General features: G+C 31.4%; 1 protein-coding gene across 1 annotated transcript; it reads left to right on the forward strand.

The window, feature by feature from the left end:
• Positions 1-1,191: 1,191 nt before the first annotated feature.
• Positions 1,192-16,814, forward strand: LOC135925026 (melanotransferrin-like). Its single transcript, XM_065460162.1, has 12 exons — positions 1,192-1,424; positions 5,129-5,365; positions 6,083-6,226; positions 8,818-8,940; positions 9,154-9,509; positions 9,566-9,713; positions 9,790-10,033; positions 10,963-11,078; positions 11,139-11,397; positions 11,506-11,715; positions 11,775-12,063; positions 16,607-16,814. The coding sequence occupies exons 1-12, from the start codon at positions 1,355-1,357 to the stop codon at positions 16,631-16,633; spliced, it is 2,223 nt and encodes a 740-aa protein (XP_065316234.1). The 5' UTR covers positions 1,192-1,354; the 3' UTR covers positions 16,634-16,814.
• The last annotated feature ends 4,796 nt before the right edge of the window (positions 16,815-21,610 follow it).

Here is a 21,610-nt window from a genome sequence, read left to right on the forward strand (position 1 = left end):
CGTGCTATAACTTTGGCAAAAATTAATTGGAAGTAAAAACTCAAAAATTTTGAGAAGGTTGAGCGGAGCACTCCAATATAATTAGGAAATTACTAATATTTTCTCTAACACATTTTTTATATAATCTTAACACAAATACTATTTTTAAACCAATTTTTCATAACAAAGTATCTTTTATCTTAAAGATGTTCTTGATTTATCGTGTAGATCTTAATTTTCATATTGATACTGCTCAATGTTTTGAAAAGTGTCAATGCCATTACTTCTGCATCGGGATTGGAAATTATCCTAAAAGCGCATAAGAGCTGGCATCACGAAGATCGATAAAACGCTCTGCCGTACCAGTAACGCGGAGAGTACAAAAAATGGTCCTTGGTTATGCAAATTTTATTTAAAAATGCAAATACACTATCAGATGTTCTGATTAATTAGTTATTTTTTTTTTTTTTTACAATTACTTACTAATTTTTAAAACGATACATTTTTGTTATCGGTAAAATGTTAAATTTATTTTTTTTTTAAAAAATGAATTTCCTTAAAACGACCTTGAAATAACTTGTGTAAATATTGACCAAAACGTTTATTAAATTAATTTTTTTTTCTTTCAAGATTTAAATTAGTTTTTGAATAAAAAAATAATAAATAAACAAAATCAATAGATTTGCCAATAAGCGTTTTGCCATGCCATCTATCATTTGACTTTTATTGATAAATTTAACAGAGAAGAGAAGAGATTTTTTGTGCCTTCGTCAGAATTATTTAAAAATCAATTATGATTAATAGAAAATATCACTTGCTTTTTAAATTTATATATATATATACAAAATTAGCTAACATTAATATAAGTTTGACAAATTAATTTGAAATAAATTTTATAAACGGGAAAAATCAAATTTTTTAATAAAAAAAAAATATATATTTTAAAAATAAACATTGTAAATTTTACATAATAAATGAGGACATTTGAAAACGAATATTACTTTTATTTATTTACTTCAAAATAACTTTAAAAATAAGTTACAATATTTAAACAAGATAATAATAAATATTATTTAAAATATTTATTTAAAAATAAAAATATCATATATAATAGTTTATTTACCTATATGGGGGTCCCTAAAAGTTTAATGTTATGTATAAGATTTCATATAAAATTCACTAACGACTCACGATTTGTTAAAAAAAAATAATAAAATATATATTTTTTTTTCCTCAGGTTAAAAACAATTCTTTTTATTAACGACTAACAAAAGTGTAGTGTAGTGTAGTGTAATAATAATATTATTAAATATAAATTTTTATTTATTATTTTTTAAAAAAAAAAAAAAATTATTTACTTAATTCTTAATTCGGAATGGTTTTCTGTCGTTTAATCTTATTGATCCTCACCTTAATCTCGGTAAAATGCCAAGATGGATTAACGGGTAATATTTAATTGTCATTAATTTATTATATAATCTTCAGAGTTTGTTAAAAGATATTTTTTAAATGGATCTAGATACAGATACATCGTCTAAAATAATATCTAGATACATATATTTTAATCAAAAATCTATCTAGATACAGATACCATATTTTTATATCTAGATACAGGGTATCTAGATCCTTTAACAACTCTGATAATCTTTTAAAATTAACTTCTAATGTCGATACATATATATATGTATCTATATATATATCCGGCCCATACATGAGCCCAATTCATTAAAAATATAAATTCTAATTTATAATCACATAACTATTTTTTGGGATGTGACGTGATAAGCGATTGGAACGGGAGGGGGGGGGGAGTTGGCATGGAGCCGTTCTTAGATGTCTGCGATGGGCTGGTTTTTAGCCCAAAAAGCCAGCCACACTCGTCGTTTTAAATTTTCTTCACAGCCCTCTAGCGCTAAAAATATTTTTAGAAAACCAGACCAAGCCCGCCAGAAATATTGGCGAGCGGGCCAAAAATCCGCCCAACGCAGACATCTAGCCGTTCCCACTTCACCCGGAAATTCGCATGTTTATTTAGATAAGAAGAATTCCCCCCCCCCCCTTGTTAAAGAAAAAACTAACCTCTACTCCCATCACTTCTCAAAAATATATATGCAATATATTCCTATATAAACAATAATTTGAGAGAAACAAAAGGCTGAGTTATATGTTAAATAATTATTTTTTAAAAATCCGTGGGCCTATAATGAGTGAACCTAAAAAAAAAAATCCCCTTAACAAAATCCTGCCACATTGTAATTGGTTAGTGCGAAGAAGCAAATGACCAATTAAAATCAAGATGTTTCAAAGGGAAGATTTAAAAAAATAGGCAAAAATTTGAGAGGATAAAAAAAAAATTTTTAAAGTGTAAAAGGCGATGGAATATAATTCAGGGAAGAAATTTAAAAAAAAAAATGGATTTGAATCGAGTTGTCCGAAAATATTTTGACAGAAGGATGTAAAAAATCCCGAGAAGGTGATAAACTTAAAAGACAGGTTCGTCGTGAAGAATGATTTTAAAATATGGAGTGGGGGGGGGTTTAATATCCTCATGGGTTGTGTTGTAAGGAAAGACCAATTTTAGAGATCTCCAACTACTCAATAGTTCATAGCACTTATCCAGGATTTCGCTAAATGGAAGGTGGGAGGGGAATGGCACTATTAGAATATTTCCCTGGAAATCTAAGAATCCCCAACCCATATGGTAAAGATCCGCGCATAGGAACCATCGACAGGATTTCCATAAAATTCGAATTTATTATTTATCTAATTTTTTGACCAAAATTATGAATCTCTTTTTAGTACGCGTTTCATAGAACCCCTAACGGGTGATTTAGAAAAAAAAAATTTCTGAAAAAGATTGATAATCAAAAATATTAATTTTGATTTTATTTATAATTTATAAATTTATAAAATATTTCTTTAATTTATTATTAGACTTAATAATAGATAATCATTTTTTTAAAAAAAGGTCCTTATAACTCCCAGGGGGGCTAAGAATATTTATAAAAAAATTTTGCATTAATTAAATATTTTGAAAAGTTTTAATAATATCTTTTTAATGAATGATGATATTTACGAAATATTGTTTAGTAGTTGACACTTTTGACAGTTTTGTATTAGTTTATAACAGAGTTGTTAAAAGATACTTTTTAAATGGATCTAGATACAGATACATCGTCTAAAATAATATCTAGATACAGATATTTTAATCAAAAATCTATACAGATACAGATACCGCATTTTTATAAGTATCTAGATCCTTTAACAACTCTGGTTTATAAGTTTGTTTATTATTTTTACTTGATATGCGAACGTGACATTAAGCGTACTAGCCTTAGACGTCAATAATAATACCTAGACTGACGATGCATGCGAAAGCGTCGTTGAATGCAAATCAGCTGGACCCGCCATTTTGGTAAAACCCATATGGTAATTATTCTCATGTTAAAAATTGCTATTAAATTGATAACTCGCTTCCCTTATTATCTCGATGATCCGGTAATTCTTTTAATAAAGTTCGCATCTGATATAGGAATAAATTGGCCTCTCGTTTTAAATTTTTAAATAATGATATGGGTCACCAAAATGGCGTCTCCAGCTGTTTTTCATTGATGGACACTTTTAATGTATGCGTGATCAGTCTAGGTTATTATTATGACAACAACGTTTAGTTCTCTAGTAAAACGCCCATCAAACCGGGATAAAAAAGATGGGAAATAATTAAGAGGAACAAAAATAATTGGCATACTCAGGGGGTTGTATCTTTTATTGGAGGGATTAAAATCCGCCTATTTTTAGAATTTACAGTTTTTTTTAGGTCCAGTTGGTTTTAGAAACTGAGCCCAGCCAAAAATACTTATAATTCATTTTATTTTAAGGTCCGCTTAAGTTTATGGGGGGGTTATTCCTTGGGCTGGATTTTGCGAGTCTTTGAAATTTATACCGTATATAACCGCCCATTTTAAAGTGAAATCAAAATGAAAAATTAAGAGAATTGTAAGTTAGCTATCCTCGAGGTACAAAACCTCCCTTACCAAGCAAATATTTATATGAATATAGAAGTGATTGGATTTTCCCAATCAACCTCGTACCATAATTGAATTTTTAAAAAAAAATTTACTTAAGTTACTTGATTCCCCCCCCCCTCTTCCTCAATGTAATTTGAGCTTTCCTAGTGGAGGTTAGACTAGGGGGAGAGACCAGAACTTAAATCAATAAGATCAGATTGAAAGTGGATAATGAAAAAAGTTTTAAAAAAAAATCAGCTAGAAAGACCGATATCAAAATAAACATTTGTCATTTATATTGACATCCCTGTCAATCTGACAGGTAATTGTAATTGACAAGGAACATTGAATTCTTGTGAAAGGATTTTCTCGTGGAACTAATTTGTCGCCAAAAAAGTCACTTGTCTTATAAAAGAACAAAACCATAAGGAGAACTCTCAGGCTTTAAAAATTGGTTCGACAGGAAGGACCAAACCAATTCTATTTTAGCTATAATGTAGTGTTCAATTAATGGAGGTTACGTTTTGGTCAATATATGGAACATTATAAAAGTATTTTATATAACATCAGAAGCCCGACATACACGTAACCAAGATAATTAGAAAGTTGTCATTATTAAATATTCCAAGCAATTACTATTTCATAACGTTACTGAAGGTAATTAGTAGTGTTGTTAGCCAGAAAAAATTGCCTAGACCCCTGTTCCTTCTATGAGCAAAATCTTCAAGCTTGCTTAATATATATATTTTTTTTGGATGAAATATTGTGTTTACCGTTTTTAAAAACGGGCACGTGACATTTAACAACACTAGTAATTAAAACGTTCCAGAGCCGATACGACTAGGTCAATAGGGACCGAAGCTTAGAAAGAACAGAACATTTTTTTTTTCTTCCTTAAGGAAAACCTGTCTCCAATTTTCACTGTTAACAGCTGTTCCCCGCGTTAATTTATTATTATTAACATTTTTTTTTCGAAATTTTCGTAGTAGCATATAAACATATTTTGAATGTAGGAAAATTGTGTCTTTACTTTATTGATCCCGCTTGACCCCCCAGCTCCCTCAATATCGCGCCAAACTTTTCAAATCTCGCGCCAAAAGATTTAAATCTCCTTTAATTATTTTTTTTATTTTTTTTTAAAGCTCGGTGGTGCGTGATAAATGTAGAGGAAAATAACAAATGCCTGGCCATGAGTCGGGCATTCGGCGACTTGGGTCTGACACCTCGACTCGAATGCCTCGTGGGGAAGGACGTGTTCGATTGCATGACCAAAATAAAGAACTTCGAAGCCGATTTGGTGAGCCTAGATCCCGGATACATCTACAAAGCCGGACAGGAATTCAGCCTGTCCCCTATATTAGCCGAAGTCTACGGAACGGGTAATTATTTTTTTCTTCCAGAGACCATATGTTATCGTCGAGATTTTTACCGGAAATATGTATTCCAGCCAATGAATGACATATATAATAATACCCTAGACTGACGATTCGTTTCATTTAAAATGCAATTTTTGAAGCGTCGTTAAAAGCAAATCAGCTGGGAGCCGCCATTTTGGTAACGCATATGGTAATCATTCTCACGTTCAAAACTACTAATCGATAACTTGCTTCTTATTATATAAAGTTCGCATCAGATATAGGAATGAATTAGGCCTCTCGTTTAAAATTTTAATAACGATTAGTGTAACCGAGATGGCGTCTCCAGCTGATTTGCATAGATGTGCACCTTTAATGAATGAATTGTCAGTCTAGGTTGGAATAACCTATCTTATGAATTTTAAGAAAAATTCTATTCGTTAACCTGTGAGTCATTTACAATTAATATAATATTAAGTTCAAAAAAGTTCATTACGAAATTGTTTCATATTTAATAGGGTTAGGAATTCCGAACATGAACAAATACATTTCCGGGTTTTAAATTTAAAAAAAGGCGCTAAAAAAATGATTTTAGAGTTTGAAAAAAAAAGTGACACATTGCCGGGAAAAACAGATTGACGTTTGATTAGGGGGGGGGGGGATTTATAAATTGTGTTGAGTTATTATGTAGATTAAAGATAAATTTATTTATTATTTAATTACTTTTTTTATAATAATAAGATAAGGGAGTCAAAAAACCGAAATATAATGGAGTCGCCGTTATAAAAGCGTCCGACAATTCGATCAACTCCTTAAACGATCTAAAGAACAAAAAGAGTTGCCATACAGCTGTTGGAAGGAGCTCGGGGTGGATCATTCCTATTGGTTATAAAAAAAATGGTTGATTTATAGTTTCTGGGAGACCGGGGCATGTTGGCCCACTTTTTCTATCTCAAACATATCAATAAATATAACATAAATAACCTCTAATCTTAGATCAATATGTAACATCTCAATGTAAAGTTCCAATTAGGAAATTTAATTTTTTTTTGAACCAAGGCTCCCCAGTTACACTGAGTACGTTGGTCCAAAATATTGTGTGTTGATTTGGTATAGGGTTTAAATTTAAAATGATTAAATTTTTTGTATAGGATTTTTAAAAGTATTATTAAATTTATTAGTTTATAATCGTAAATATAAGCAATGAATTAGTAAATGAAATATAAGATTAAAAGTCTTTTTCTTTAGAAATTTGGGAAAAATAAAAGAATACTTTTAAAGGTTCGGTTTCCCTTATTCAGAAGAACTTGTCACCAAGGTAATTTATTCGTAGAATCAAAAACTAGAAGACTTTAACGTTCTCTTAGTTAGTATTTCTTTCTTTTTTCTCTCCAAAAATCCAAAGTTAGCGACAGAACTATTTTTTATTATATTTTAACTTTGTATCGTCATATTTTTGTACTTCAGTCTATATATGTGTAAATCTTTTTACAAATACAATCTAAATACATCGATTAATCATCATACACAACTAATAATATACATTTTAATACGAATAATCATATTATCGATTGCCTTTAAGGTTAAATTCGAATCTATTACAAAAAATAATATGCGAATTGGGCCTTAAATAAACGCGCCTCTATTCCGGTTGTCGCCATATTTTTCCGCCAGAATTACTACGCCTCCATTGGTCTCACGACTCTCTATTGAGTTTCCAAGAGTAAATTCAACAAGTTTGACCGTTAACTCAGTTCGCCCCTTTTTAAACTTCGGGTACGAAAAACCTGAACCCCCCCCCCCACACCCCTCATCCCCTTTAAAGAGATCTTTTTCAATCTGGATCATAATCATTTTGTAATTGGATTGTACATTAGTTGATCCATTCACGAATATCCGAATAATCCATCACTTTAAACATAATGTCACTCCGCTTGGATCATTCGTTTATACCGTTATGAATAATAAATCTGCTTCCCAACCCACATCCTTCCATCATTCAAAATCCCCTGATCTTAAGACCTCATTTTAAGAAACATTTTATCTATCTACCTACCCACCACATATTTTATTTCATGAAAGGATCCTTTTTTTTTATTCAAGAATTTTATTGATCTAGATCTGTCTGACAGGAATTCGTAGATGGCTCCCTTCCCTCTGGATGGGGGACGAATTTGTACGAGATTTCCATAAAGTTCACTCAGTCTTCCTTTTATATAGAACTTATCTTTTTCGTAAATTTTCTAAGCAAAATCAAGTTGCCCGATAGCCTTCCTTGAGCAATGCCAGAAAATATTAGTCAAATGATGCCCCTTTTTTAAATGCACTTATTTTTACCCTGAAAAAATAGTTTTGTGCGACCTTTTTCGCGAAGAAACTTTGACCATCAACTGCTGATGAGTCAGTTCTTTCACTATTAAAACTAGATCCCACTCAAACTCACAAAATTGGATAGGTATTGCTTGATGCACACTCCTTAGTAGTCACTTTGGTCTTTTGCTCAGCACGAGATCGAGGTAGCGGACTAACTTCGATCGCCTATAAAATGGTAGCGTAAAACCTATGCAGGATTGAGGGTATAGTCGATGCTTTTCGTCACCATAGCCTCACGTGTTCAAAAAAATTATCAAGTCGCCGCCTTACACCATAAGAAATGAGAGTTTTATTAAAGTCCCCCACCTTCCCCAGGGTTCGCGAACCGCCTTCAACTCCCCAATTTCCTCCTCTAGACCGCAAAAACCAGACGCGCGTCACGCTTACCAGTTAGGCGGACAAAAAAACTTTATGCATATGATGTTTTCTCCCAATCCTAACCCAAACCCAGCAATTCATCCCTATCTGTTATAGCCAGCATCTTAAGTTATATGACGTCCAAATATCTCTGTTTTTTGCCATCGGCGTCTAGCAGAGAGTCTTCATGGAATTATATATACCGCGTGAAGTAAAGGCTACAAACTGAAATTTTGCATCAGCAAAAAATATATAATAAAAGGCACTATAAAATATATTTTTTGCGTAAAAAATTTGACGCCTGCGTAAGCTTTTTTTAACAAACGTTCTACGGGAGCGTTTTTTGAGTAAGACATTATATTTAATAAACAGTATATTTTTGAATTTGAGAAAATCAATCGTATAATCTTAATACATAGGATATATATATACACATACTATTTAAACATATTGTTAGAGCTACTAATTTTTCTCAAAAAAAGTAACTAGTTACTTTGATAACACTAATATTTAACCTATTAATTTGTATTTCGATATCGATACTTTAACCCAAAATGATATCTAGAAAAAAACCATATTTTCCTCCATCCCCTCGAGTTTTATTTTTTGAGCCATGCCTTGGAGTACACTCCTTAATGAAAGATGATGATATCAAGGGGGGGGGGTATACTAGTGATTAAAATCATTCAAATTTTCAATCCGTAATTTAATCGAAATTTAAAAAAATCATGATTTTTTTTTGTTAGGTACATTACTAAGGAGTGGAGTCATGGAAGTCGTCGATTGTAATAATCCCGTATTATCAGCCTCCAAATTTTTTAAAGCCAGCTGCGCTCCCGGTGCCAATAACGAGACATATAAAATTGGGGGTAAACCAGTTGATTTTTTTCCTATTTGAGAATATATTAATCAGAGATCTGCGTAGGGCCTAATTTTTCAAGCCCGGCCCGAAATTTTTTTTAATTGCCGACCCGACCCGGCCCGAACCCGAATTATTTTAACCGGGCCGGATTCAGGTCGGGCTAATATTTTGCGGATCTCTAATATTAATAATATACAATTTTTTTTTAAAAAAAATTTAGGCAACAATGTTGACAACATGTGCGAATTATGCGCCGGAACTGGTGAAAAACACTGCTCCACATCGGACGACGAGTATGCCGGATACGATGGCGCGTTCAAATGTTTGAGAGATGGCCAGGGAGATATAGCGTTCGTCAAGGATGCCACACCCTTGGAAATGACTAAAGGTCAGCTGAGAGATGGTTTCAAGGATACCGATTTTAAGCTGTTGTGTCCCGACGGCCGCAAAGCTAGCATCTTCGACAGCCAGGATTGCTTCTGGGGAAGTTCGCCGGCACACGCGGTTATGACGTTATCGGGCCAAAGCGATAAATCTAAACAGGCCTTCAAAAATTTGTTGCTGGAAGGTCAAAAGGTATAATAAAAATAATAAGTCCCCCATATGACTTTAATAATACCATTTTTAAAAAGGTTTTCGGTGTCAACGGCTCTCAAACAGATAAGTTTCGCATGTTCGGACAAAGCAACAAGATATATGGTCATAAAGATTTGCTATTCAAGGATTCGACAGTCGAATTGATTGACGTCGGAAGTCGCAATACTTCGAAATCGTATTTAGGTTAGATGATTAAACGTCCGTCTTTAAAATTTCGTAAAAATTATATTATTCGCTCAAAAACTTTTATTTTGTAAAGGTTCTTACGCCGGCGTGGTTGAGGGGAATAACAAATGTAACACGGAAATGGCCATATTCTGCGTTACGTCTAAGAACGAATTGAACAAAGTCGTTCAAATGTCTCGAGAATTTTCGATCAAAAATTGGTTCCCCAAAATCATACCTCTGAAAGCTGAAACGCACGAAGAATGCATGAAGAAGATATCCAGCGGAGACGCCGACATTGCTATCTTAGATGGCGGAGACGCCTATTTAGCTGGATCGTAATTATTAAACTAATTATTTATATTGTTACTAAGATTAGGGAACGGATGTAGCCGGACATTTTACCCATGCCTTGTGGATTACTGCTTCCGGAAAAACGAAATTCCTTAACATTTTTGCCTATAAATAAAATATTCTTTCTAATAAATCTTTTGGTATTGCTCAGATTCTATTTTATATAATTGTTACGGCCCTGTTTCTTTTTCGCGGTTTATATTTAAATTTCGATATTTTTGACAGTTGGGTTTTTCCGTAAATTTTGTTTCGAAATTGAAAATATTTGAGCGGTAAATGAATATTATAAGATTCCAACTGCTATCGATAAAAAATTTTAACCTTTTTTTTTAAAAAAAAGAATATGATTGGCCAAACTTAGTTCGGGTATTTGTGATAGGCCCTGGACACCCAAGGCATTCCAAGAAAATTGATAGTTTACCAATTAATTATATGAGAGGAATTGTGTATCGATTGTAAATTAGGTTCAGAGGGGTTAATCTAAATGGACCAAAACATTGATTACAACCGGTTCGCCCGCAGTCCGGTCCGCCCGTAGTCTAAAAGATAAATAGTTTTAGCCCCCCCAGGCTAGCTCAGTCCAGAGTTTTTTTTTTTAAATATAAGACTAAACCTACCCCGCGATCCAAAACCCGAGCCCTAACCTATGAAAAGGAAATTTGAATTTTAAACTCGGTCCAACCCATGGGTTCACTTTTTAATTATATATTTAATAGGGCGCGGGTCAGCCCGGTTCCCGCGCATACCTCCGATTTATTCGAGTTCGGATATTTATGTTATTCGTAAACAACGAGTTCGGATAGCGAATAGAGTTGTTTTGAGTTTCTAAACGGTTAAATGATTTGAATTTTTTACGTTTTTTTTTTTTACTTATTTCGAAAAGAAGTAACTTGTAATTATATCATATAAATAGGAAATACGGGTTGGTACCAATTCTTCACGAAAATTATGGCGCGAATGATGCTTCTTACTACGCCGTGGCCGTGGTCAAAAAGAGCGATAGCAAAATAGATTTAAAAAATCTGAAGGGTAAAAATTTTATAACAAAAATTAAAATTTTAAAAAAATTTTCCCGCCCAAAATAAAAAGGCTTAAAATCTTGTCATACCGGCATCGACAAAACGGCTGGATGGAACGTGCCCGTCAGCTTCTTGATAGATTCGAAGCAAATATCGTCGAAAGCGCTCAAAGACTCTGGCTGCAATATTCCGGAAGTAGTGAGCCAATTCTTCAAGCAAAGCTGCGCTCCTGGAGCTAACGATCCAAGATTCTTCCGAAATCCCAAAAAACCGAATCCCGTCAATCTCTGCGCTTTGTGCAAAGGAAAGGGAAAGGACTTTTGTGCCAGGTATCGTTGTATATGAAATATATCATTAGTTACACTAACACCCCCCAAAAAATCTACTTCTTTTAAATTCAATTTTTCTTAAATCTAATATTATTGAATTGAACTTAGGAACTCCGCTGAACCTTTTTACGATTATTCCGGTTCTTTCCGTTGCTTGGTGGAGAGTGGTCCGGGCACTGTCGCTTTTATGAAACACACAACTGTTCAAGATAACACAGATGGCAATAATCAACAGCCCTGGGCTAGAGGCCTGCAATCTCACGATTACGAATTGTTATGTAGAGACGGTACGCGCAAAGGTGTCAGTCAATGGAAGAGGTAATGACATATTTATTTAATTATATACAAATATAAATTTTCCATATGATTCTAAATAGTTGCTTCATAACCAAAGTTCCCGCTGAAGTCATGGTTGCATCCCCCAAAAATTGGACCAAACAGAGAGATATAATAAACTTGTTCCTTAGAGCTCAGGAAAGTTTCGGAGAAATTACTAAATCGGACCCCAACACATTTAGCCTATTTAGATCCTCTCCTAACGAAAAGGACACCCTATTCAAGGACGATACCACGAAGCTGGAACGAGTGCCGCCAAACATGCAAAATTTTCGCGAATACCTAGGAACCGACTACATCAATATGTTGAAGAATATCAATTGCGGAGAGGTAAAAGATACGCATTTACCGACCTCTACTGACTCTTCAGTTGTATTCACCACTTCCGGTGGCCTCTCTAATTTACACAAAGAATTTGCGATTTTAACGATTTTGTATCTTTTTATCAGTTTTATTTTAATTATCTAAATTTTAATTTTGCATTTTTAGATCATTTTTTTAAATTTTATTTTTTTTCTTCTTCTATTTCAATTATATATAAAATACTCGTAAACTTTTATTCTAAGTCACTTTTTATCACTCTTAAGTATAAAAGTATAAAAGGCTCAATTCTAGATAATTGCATGATGCATGAATTATTTACATTATTATATATAAATATATTATAAAAAAAATTTTAAATATATATTTTTATTGGATCTGATATAAAATTGTCATGTATAAAAAAAATAATATAAACTTGCATGCTATGCTTTTTAGCTATAATTTACAAATTTGTCTTTTATTTTTTTATTCGTTCTTTGGCCAATACCTAGAACTTCAGCTCAATGCTATTTTGTATTGAACTCGGCAACATATGTTTCATCATTTTCAGTTATTAGATATTAAATCCTGGTGGGTGGTAATAGTTTAAACTTGATATATATACTATTGGTACAACTATTAGGACTTCTTTTAATTTCTATAAAAGCATTGACGATGCAGGAAAACAGCTGGGGACGCCATTTTGATTATCCGTATGGGCACGCCATTTTGATTACCCGTAATCATTATATCAAAAAATTTTAAAAACGAGAGGCCAAATTTATTTCCTATGTTCTGACATCAAACTTTATCAAAGAATTTGCCTGATCATCGAGATAATATGGAAGCGAGTTTATCAATTTAATAGTAGTTTTGTAACATGAGAATATGAGCTTGTATGGGTTACCAAAATGGCGGCTCCAGCTGATTAGCATTCAACGACCCCTTGGAAATGCATTATTACGAACGCGTCTTTTTTTTGATTATAATCTTTATATTTTGCTTTTTCGCCACAAAATAGGTTTGTTATATCCCGATTACCGAAAATCGATGTCGAATATATTATTTTAATATTTAGATGATATTGTTTAGTATTAAAAGGCATAAATAATAAGAGATGAGGTATGTATGCCATATAACATAGCTGTTAGCAGAGGGATAGAGGAGTGGAGAAATTTTGTTTTAGATGAAATGCGTTTCGTTTTTCTACGCTTCATTCGATTTTAAACAGCTGTTTCTTTCACCGCGCTTCCATTTTTTTTGGACTAGTTTATAACGACTCTTATTTGAAATGATCTTTATTGTGTTTTTTTATGATTACTTTAGAAAGGGTTTCCACGACACGAAAAGGATAAAAACTTTATCGAAAATATTTTATCGTAATAGATGAATTGTTTTTTAAGATTTAGTCTAATTTTTTATATTATTTTGCCGAAATGAATTTCGTATTTATACCCCGAATTTCTTTTTCACGAAACCGTACCACAAAAAAGTTGGTTTATTCATATTAATTGGAATGATTAAGAGTCCAAAAACCGGATTATATTAAATGTAAAATAAACAGAGTTGTTAAAAGATACTTTTTAAATGGATCTAGATACAGATACATCGTCTAAAATAATATCTAGATACCGATATTTTATTCGAAAATCTATCAAGATACAGATACCACATTTTTATATTTAGATACTTGTATCTAGATCCTTTAACAACCCTGAAAATAAATATATACTAATTTAAAATACGAGTGTTACCCGGGCTAAAGGTCGAAATAAGCGGGTGAGGGGGTGGCGAAACCTCCTAGAAAAAATCGTAGCTACGCCTATGGTAGGGAAATAATTAGATTCAAGAAAAGGTGTTTGGAGTTCTTTCGATCCGTTAATTTAATACCGTTACAATTCTATCTTGATTAACGATCTCGCTGATTTCGCTAAACCGAAATATACATCGAGTCTCGCGGTTAGTGTTGCTAAACGGTTCGATTAGCGGATTTTTTAAAAAAACGCGCTAAATTAAGTGTTGGCCAAAATAATATTACGTATAATACGCCTCGATATAACTTCTGCCATCTATGGGAGAAATCTTCGTTGTGCAAATGCAATCCCACTTCCATATTCCAATTTTCTAAATTCAATTCACACAAAAATTTTAAGTTTGAGTTAGCGATAGTCACCAAAGATACTTTACTACGCTAAATTATAATCAAATTTAAAATTCATTTGCAATTGGTTATATATATTCAGGAAAATTTACCAAAATAAGATTTAATAACACGCATGAAAATTCGCCTTTAAAATTCGAATGATATGCCACGCATGTTTTAAAATGAGCTACAAATCGTAATATGCTTAACCTTTATACGTGCTTATCAATAGTGCTTTTTAAAACGGCTCGTTTTGAGGCGCTAGTTGCAAATGTAACTGTAAGTGGTTATATTTTAAAAATTGTAACTAGTGTAACTGTAACTACCAATATTTTTTGAAATGTACTAACTCAATATTTTAGCCAGAAAAATATAAGCCTCGAGATTTGGTTAAAGTATGCCTAGACCTTCGTTCCTATGAGCAAAGTCTTCAGTCTTGTGTAAGTTTTTTTTTGGGATGAAATATTGAGTTAGCCGTTTTTAAAACACTCCTCATCTAAACCAGTAACCCGTTTCCCCTTTGGTTTGTTACCGACTCCCCTACCAATCCCTTACTACCCCTCTTCAATTTAATGAGGATCTTCGTCATTTAGAAATACCTAGTGTTGTTTAACTACCTAACTTTATGGTCCACTATAAAGCAGCATACCCATATTTTTATCCAAAAATATTTCCAATAAATCTTCGAGTTGAGTCCTCAACTTTAGAAAGCTTAAGTTCAATTTTTTAGGTTTTAAGATGGTAAAAGTTAGGTAATTATCGTGTTAAATAAATTCTTGATTGACGGGTCTAATTATTTTTCGGGAGTTGTTAGGTAAGTGTTTGTTTTATATATTTTTTTTTAGAAATTCTCTGCAAAATCTGGTAATTTATAACACCAAAGTAACCCAGCGGAGTCTCTAAGCGCCAAGTCAAATTCTATGGTGACAGAGATCGTGGGGATTGGCTATTACTAATATTTTTTAAAAAATAACAGTTTTTTTTAAAATGAGAGTTGAGAGCCATCAAGGCTAAGAGAATGGTTCGTGGTTCGATTCTCAGCAGGGGGGAATCTATTATTCTTGAATCCACTTATTATCAATTCGAAGTTTAGATATTTCGATGCTACGAGTTTAGTATACATAGGAAGTTTAGGGGGAGAGTCTATAATATACGGGGTTAGGTTAGACCCTTCGAGACCTAAAATTATTCCATCTACTAGGTCTATGTTTAAAAGAAGGAATGCCTCCCAAAGTCATCGTATCAATTTTGTTCATTTTTTTATTAAAGTTGTACTACACTATAGTGAAGTTCCCGAAGAAAATTAAATTTTTGAATTATATTTACACAAGAATTGTCCCAAAATTTGGTGATAACCTTTAACATTTAGGTAGTGTTGTTAAAAGGCTAAATCAATATTTCCGCCATGAAAATATTGTCTAAGAAGCTTCGAGATCTTGTTAATAGATGCCAAAATCTTGGTTTCATCTAATGAGCAAAATCTTCAGGATGGCATTATATATTTCTGGATAAAATATTGAGTTAGCTAATTTTGAAAAATCGATTTAACCACACTAGAGATAGGGGGTTAAGTGAGGTAATACGGCAATTGGCTCCTGGGGGATATAAAATATGCCTGTTCTATGATACCTATTTTTATGTTTAGGTGGGTACATAGAAATAAATTGCATGTAATTTATTTAACATTATTTCTTTCCATCCTTCTTTCTTTCTTTCTTTCTTTCTTTCTTTCTTTCTTTCTTTCTTTCTTTCTTTCTTTCTTTCTTTCTTTCTTTACATTAAAAAAATTAATTCAAAATGTAACATTATAATGTGAATCGCGTTTTGCCTTTTTCATCTTTTTTATTAATTAAATAGTAGATTAATCGTATTAGAAAATAACTTAATATAGTTAACCGATTTCTAAAATTAAATAATTCACTAAATAGCGCAATTTAATTTTATCATTAAGATAACTTATCACTTTATATTTAGGAAACTCCATATCGGACCTATTCGAAACCCGGTTCCCTTCAACCGGAACCGAATATGTTTATTAAAAACCCGAACTCGATAAAAAACGTGTTCCTAATCTTATGGGGTTATTTCGAATCAGTAAATTGATAGGACTTTTTAAACCGGGGTAGGTTTGGGCTGCAAGTTACTCATAAGCTATATTATCAAATTTTGGGATTTCGCGGGGTTCTAACCCTAGTGCGGCGTTAAACGACAAACGGGTCGACCCAATGTTTTCAGCCAAGAAAATATTACGCAAGCCCTAGAGAGATTTTGCTCATAGATGGGCGGAACGGTTTTGGACATCTATTAGCAAAATCTCAAGGCATTGCGTAATTTTTTTTGATTGGCGTTTTTAACAACACTACGCATTTATTTTTAAAAAAATCAAGGGGGGTTAATTTTTTTTAAAAATCATTTTTTTTATAAAAGATTCGCCCGAAGAAACAACGCGCGTGAATAATGGTCATCATCAACCGCGTACGCGGATATTGAAAAAGGGATTATTTTATTTAAAAAAATCAAATTTTGATTTATATAATTCATGATAATACTTAACAAACTAACAAGAATACTTATGTTAATCCATTATTAAAATAACAATATATATATATCGTAAATAAAATACATTCTCTATAAATGCCATTCTCTATAAATTTCAAATGACATAAATGACATTCTCTATAAATGACATTCAAATGACATAAATGACATTCTCTATAAATGACATTCTCTATAAATTATATTCTCTTATAAACGATATTATCTATAATCATTGTTTTCTCTGTAAAAGTTTCTATGTAATTGTTTTCTCTGTAATGACGGGATACCGTAAATAATTTTGATAAAATATAACCACCTATCCTTAATTCTCGAGCGAGAATTTGAATTTTTTGAAAATCATTTAACGAACGCAGGTTTTTTTTAAAAAAATTTAAAAATACCCGCTAAAAAATATACACATTTCCGGCAAAAAAAAAGAGAAGAGAATTTTAAGTTTCATCCCAAATCCGAAACGTGAGAATTTTGGAGATAAATCGTTATTATTACAAAGAAAAACTAAAGAAAAATATTTTAAATAATAATAATAATTTATTTTCACGCCCTACTTAGAGAAGAGACTTTAAGAATATATAATAAATGATTATTGTATATTAAGATTTGCCCTATAAGTAGGGTCCTTTAAATACGAGGTAAATAGACTTCGGGAAATAGATTTCTGCTGGTATCAAGATCCCTGCACATATAGTAAGTGTCAAAGAGACCAGATTAATATTTTAGCTAAAAATAATATTACACTAATAAGCGTCGAGATTTGGTGAATAGATTGTCCAGGCGTTTTTTTTTGCCAGCTTATACGAGCAAAAATTTTTAGGATTACATAATGTTATTTTGGTTATCTTAATCGGGCCATTTATTCTTTTTTAAATAGACCAGAATCGGACTTTTAAACAACACTTATTCTTTCTTTCTTCCTTCCTTTCTTTCTTTCTTTCTTTCTTTCTTTCTTTCTTTCTTTCTTTCTTTCTTTCTTTCTTTCTTTCTTTCTTTCTTTCTTTCTTTCTTTCTTTCTTTCTTTCTTTCTTTCTTTCTTTCTTTCTTTCTTTCTTTCTTTCTTTCTTTCTTTCTTTCTTTCTTTCTTTCTTTCTTTCTTTCTTTCTTTCTTTCTTTCTTTCTTTCTTTCTTTCTTTCTTTCTTTTTTTCTTTATTTCTTTCTTTATTTCTTTCTTTCTTTCTTTCTTTCTTTCTTTCTTTCTTTCTTTCTTTTTCTTTCTTTCTTTCTTTCTTTCTTTTTCTTTCTTTCTTTTCAAATAATAATAAAAAAAAATTGAAGGTGAAAGGTAAAGAGATTAATTAAAAACATATTATCAGAGATGCAAATTATTAAATAAGTATGACGTAAAGGCAAATCACGATGTGTCAGTAGCATTGGCGTACGCAGCGGGGGGCGGAGACAGGGGGACAAATCCCCCCCCCCCCCCGAAAAGCCAAAAAATGCAGATGCCGGATATATTTTTCAAAAATATTTTTGTTTAGAGTGTTGTGCAGATTTAATTTAAAACATCATATTTTTTAATTCGTTTGTAAATAAAAATTTTAACTTGTAAAAATTGATAAGAATATATAAATATGTTATTTTAACAACTTTTTACAAGTCAAATAATTTTATTTTCAAATAAATTAATAAGTATGGAAATGTTTTGAATTAAATTTACACAGTATTATATTAATTTATATTTGTTAATATTTATTCCTATCTCATATTAAATATATATTTAATTACATTTATTATCACATTAGTGTATCAATTAATTTCGATTTCAAGTTTTCCGTCGTAATATTATCTTATTATTTTCAAATTTTTAGTGGCGTAATATTTATCTACCATTTTTAAATTTCTAGTCAAATAATAATTATTCTGAAATTGTCCATCAGGGAGAAAGAAATTGCAACCTTGTCCTACGAGATAAAGTCTCCGCCATCAAGCAGTAACAGCTTTTATAGAGTTAGAAGAGCCGATTATTTGCTATTACTGACATATCACAATGGCCTAAATAAAATTTTTCCTTAGAAGCAAAAAAATTATTGGATTCAATGCTTATTTCAAATTTTTTTCTCATTAGAATGTACAACTATTTTATGTATTACTTTTCAAAAACATGATGACTTGATTAAAAAGATGAGAATAGCGGAGAGAATTTTATTAGAATTCAAGGAAATTAGGGCTAATTTTTATGAAGAATTTCATATTTTATATGTTATTGTTAAGTCAAAAGGAGAGCTATACGTGTTTAATATTTGTCTCATTCGACTTGCAGCAAGGCAAGCTCATAGTTAAAACATTAATATAGGATCAGTAGAAGAGTATATCTTAGATACAAATACATTTATAAACCAAATAAATGAATGGTTTTTAATTCATTATGCAGCACTTACCAATCTGCAAATATTATTTTCATAAAAGCCTTCCTAAACCTTTTTCAGATGGTGATTGAAAAAAAAATATTTGTTGGATTTTTATCATGAAGATGTTAAAGTATCTTATGATGCCTTATGAGCTGAATAACTATGTTTATAAGATTAACTATTGTTGATACAGTCCCAAAAAAGGCTATGGATGCTCTGCATTATTTCAAACACATTTTAGATTATATTCCCAATGTATTAAAAGGGTTTATATATATTAGCAACTCTTCCCAATAGTAAACTAATGAGAGAACATTCTCTTTTTTAAGAAGAATAACAGAGCCCTGCAGAAGTACCATTTGCAGGGCACGACCCGAATTTTTTTAAAGATTTTTACGGCTAAGCTCAATTTTCAGGCCCGGCCCGGATTTTTTAAAAATAAATTATATTTATTTTTGATTTTTATTACTATTAATAACGATTTCAAATATAAGGCTGTTTTAAAAAATACAGTCCTGCCTGGGTGTTTTTTAAAAAATAATTAAGGCCCGGCTTGGGTGTTTTTTTAAAAAAATTCAGATCCGGCCCGGGTGTTTTTTTAAAAAAAATTAAAATACTGTCCGGCCCAGGGGCCTACAGGTCTCTGAAAAACATACCAAGAAGTACAACATCTGAAAGTGGATTGAAAGGTTTAGATCTTTTGAATATTCATAGGCATTTGACAACAAGCAAGGATGAGATAAATGAAAAATTAGCTCAATCCCAACGAAGATTGGATTTTACATTGTAAATATATAACACACAAAATACAATTATTCTCTAAGCTTTTTGTATATTAATTTATATTTCTAACATTTAAATTTTTTTATACTTTATATATATAAACTTTATAGCTAAAAAAAATTCAAATTTCTATTTTGGGTCATTTAAGTGATTCTTTACATATAATTTTTTTATAATTCACCACATTAATTTAAAATTGTGTATTAGAAATAGTTATTAGTCCTAATAAATGTAAGCTTGATATTTTTAAAAAACAATAATATTTCTTAAAAAATTTTATTATCCCCCCCCCTCCAGACTAAATTCCTGCGTACGCGCCTGGTCAGTAGTTTTTGGTAAGGGTAGGGAAGACCGGGGATAAGTGACCAAGCTTTTTTTTTGCTATCGCGACTTAAACGATTTAAAGAATGTCTTTTTTAATCGAATAAATTTAAACGCGAATGTGTAGCCCGAATATAGATATATAAAGATAATTAATTGGGATTATCTCGAGTGAAAATTATTATTTTCTTCTTAGCTAATCAACCATCTCGTCCTCTTATACGTTTTATTTGAAAGGTTAAGCTTAGTGTCGTTAAACGGCTCGTTTTAAGCAGATTTTTTAAAAGCGGATAACTCAACATTTCATCCAGAATAATATTGAGCAAGTCTGTAGATTTCGTTTGCAGAAGGAACAAAGGTTTGGACAATCTATTAGCGAAATTTCGCGAAGCTTAGGCAATATTAATCTGGCTAAAATATTGGGTTAGCCGTTTTTAGAAATCGTCTCAAAACGAACCGTTTAACAACACCAGTTAAGCTGTATATTTCCGAAAGAAATTCTAGGTATAAATTTGATGGGTTTTCTTTTAAAAAGCTATGAAACTAGGTTTGACTTAAAATCTGTCCAAAAATGGGGCTAAAAAATAGAACAATTACTATTTATTTCGGAAAAGTGTTAGATTTGCCCCAAAAAATCTTAAAACTGTTGGATTTCCTGCTCTATAATTGGGCAAAATTTCATGTCTATCTCTATTTCTATTGATTAAAATTTATTATAAAATAAATAATTTTATTTAAAAAACAATTTAATTTAAATTTGTATAATTTAATATCTTTGCAAATATTTTTCCATATTTGAAATTAAAAATTCTCTATATAAATATAAATCAAAACATTTTTTTTGGAAATTCTTAAGGTTGAAATTCAAAAAAATGGGATCGCTGGAAACGCCCCGGTCACTCATACTCTGATTTTTTAAAAAAAGAAGATTTTGATTCCAAATTCCTGACCATTTAAAACTATATATAGTCTTGTTAAAACGGCTCATTTTGAGTAGATTTTTAAAAAACGCCTTACTCATTATTTTTTTTTCTTTCTTTCTTTCTTTTTTTCTTTCACAAATTTTTACTCTCTCGGGAATATTATCATTATATCTATCCCGAACTAGTACATACAAACATGTTTCAATAAATCATCACAACACTGTAATAGCAAATTTAATAATTATTTGAATTATCGGGTGTTTAATTTATTATAAAACTATTTGATTTTGGTCAGAGATCAGCAGACGCGGCCTTAAGCCCGGCCCGGCCATATTTTAATTTTTTTTAAAATTTATCCGGGCCTGGGCCTCATATTTTAAAACTAAAGCTGTAAAATCGAAAATTAAATAAAATATATTTTAAAAAAAATCCGGGCTGGGCTTGAAAATTATTTTTTTTTAAGATTCCACTATTATTTTATTATAAATTAAAAAAAATTATT

The sequence above is a fragment of the Gordionus sp. m RMFG-2023 genome, chromosome 2 (genome assembly GCF_954871325.1).
Source record: "Gordionus sp. m RMFG-2023 chromosome 2, tfGorSpeb1-WG-v2, whole genome shotgun sequence".
Taxonomy (NCBI): Eukaryota; Metazoa; Nematomorpha; class Gordioida; order Chordodea; family Parachordodidae; genus Gordionus; species Gordionus sp. m RMFG-2023.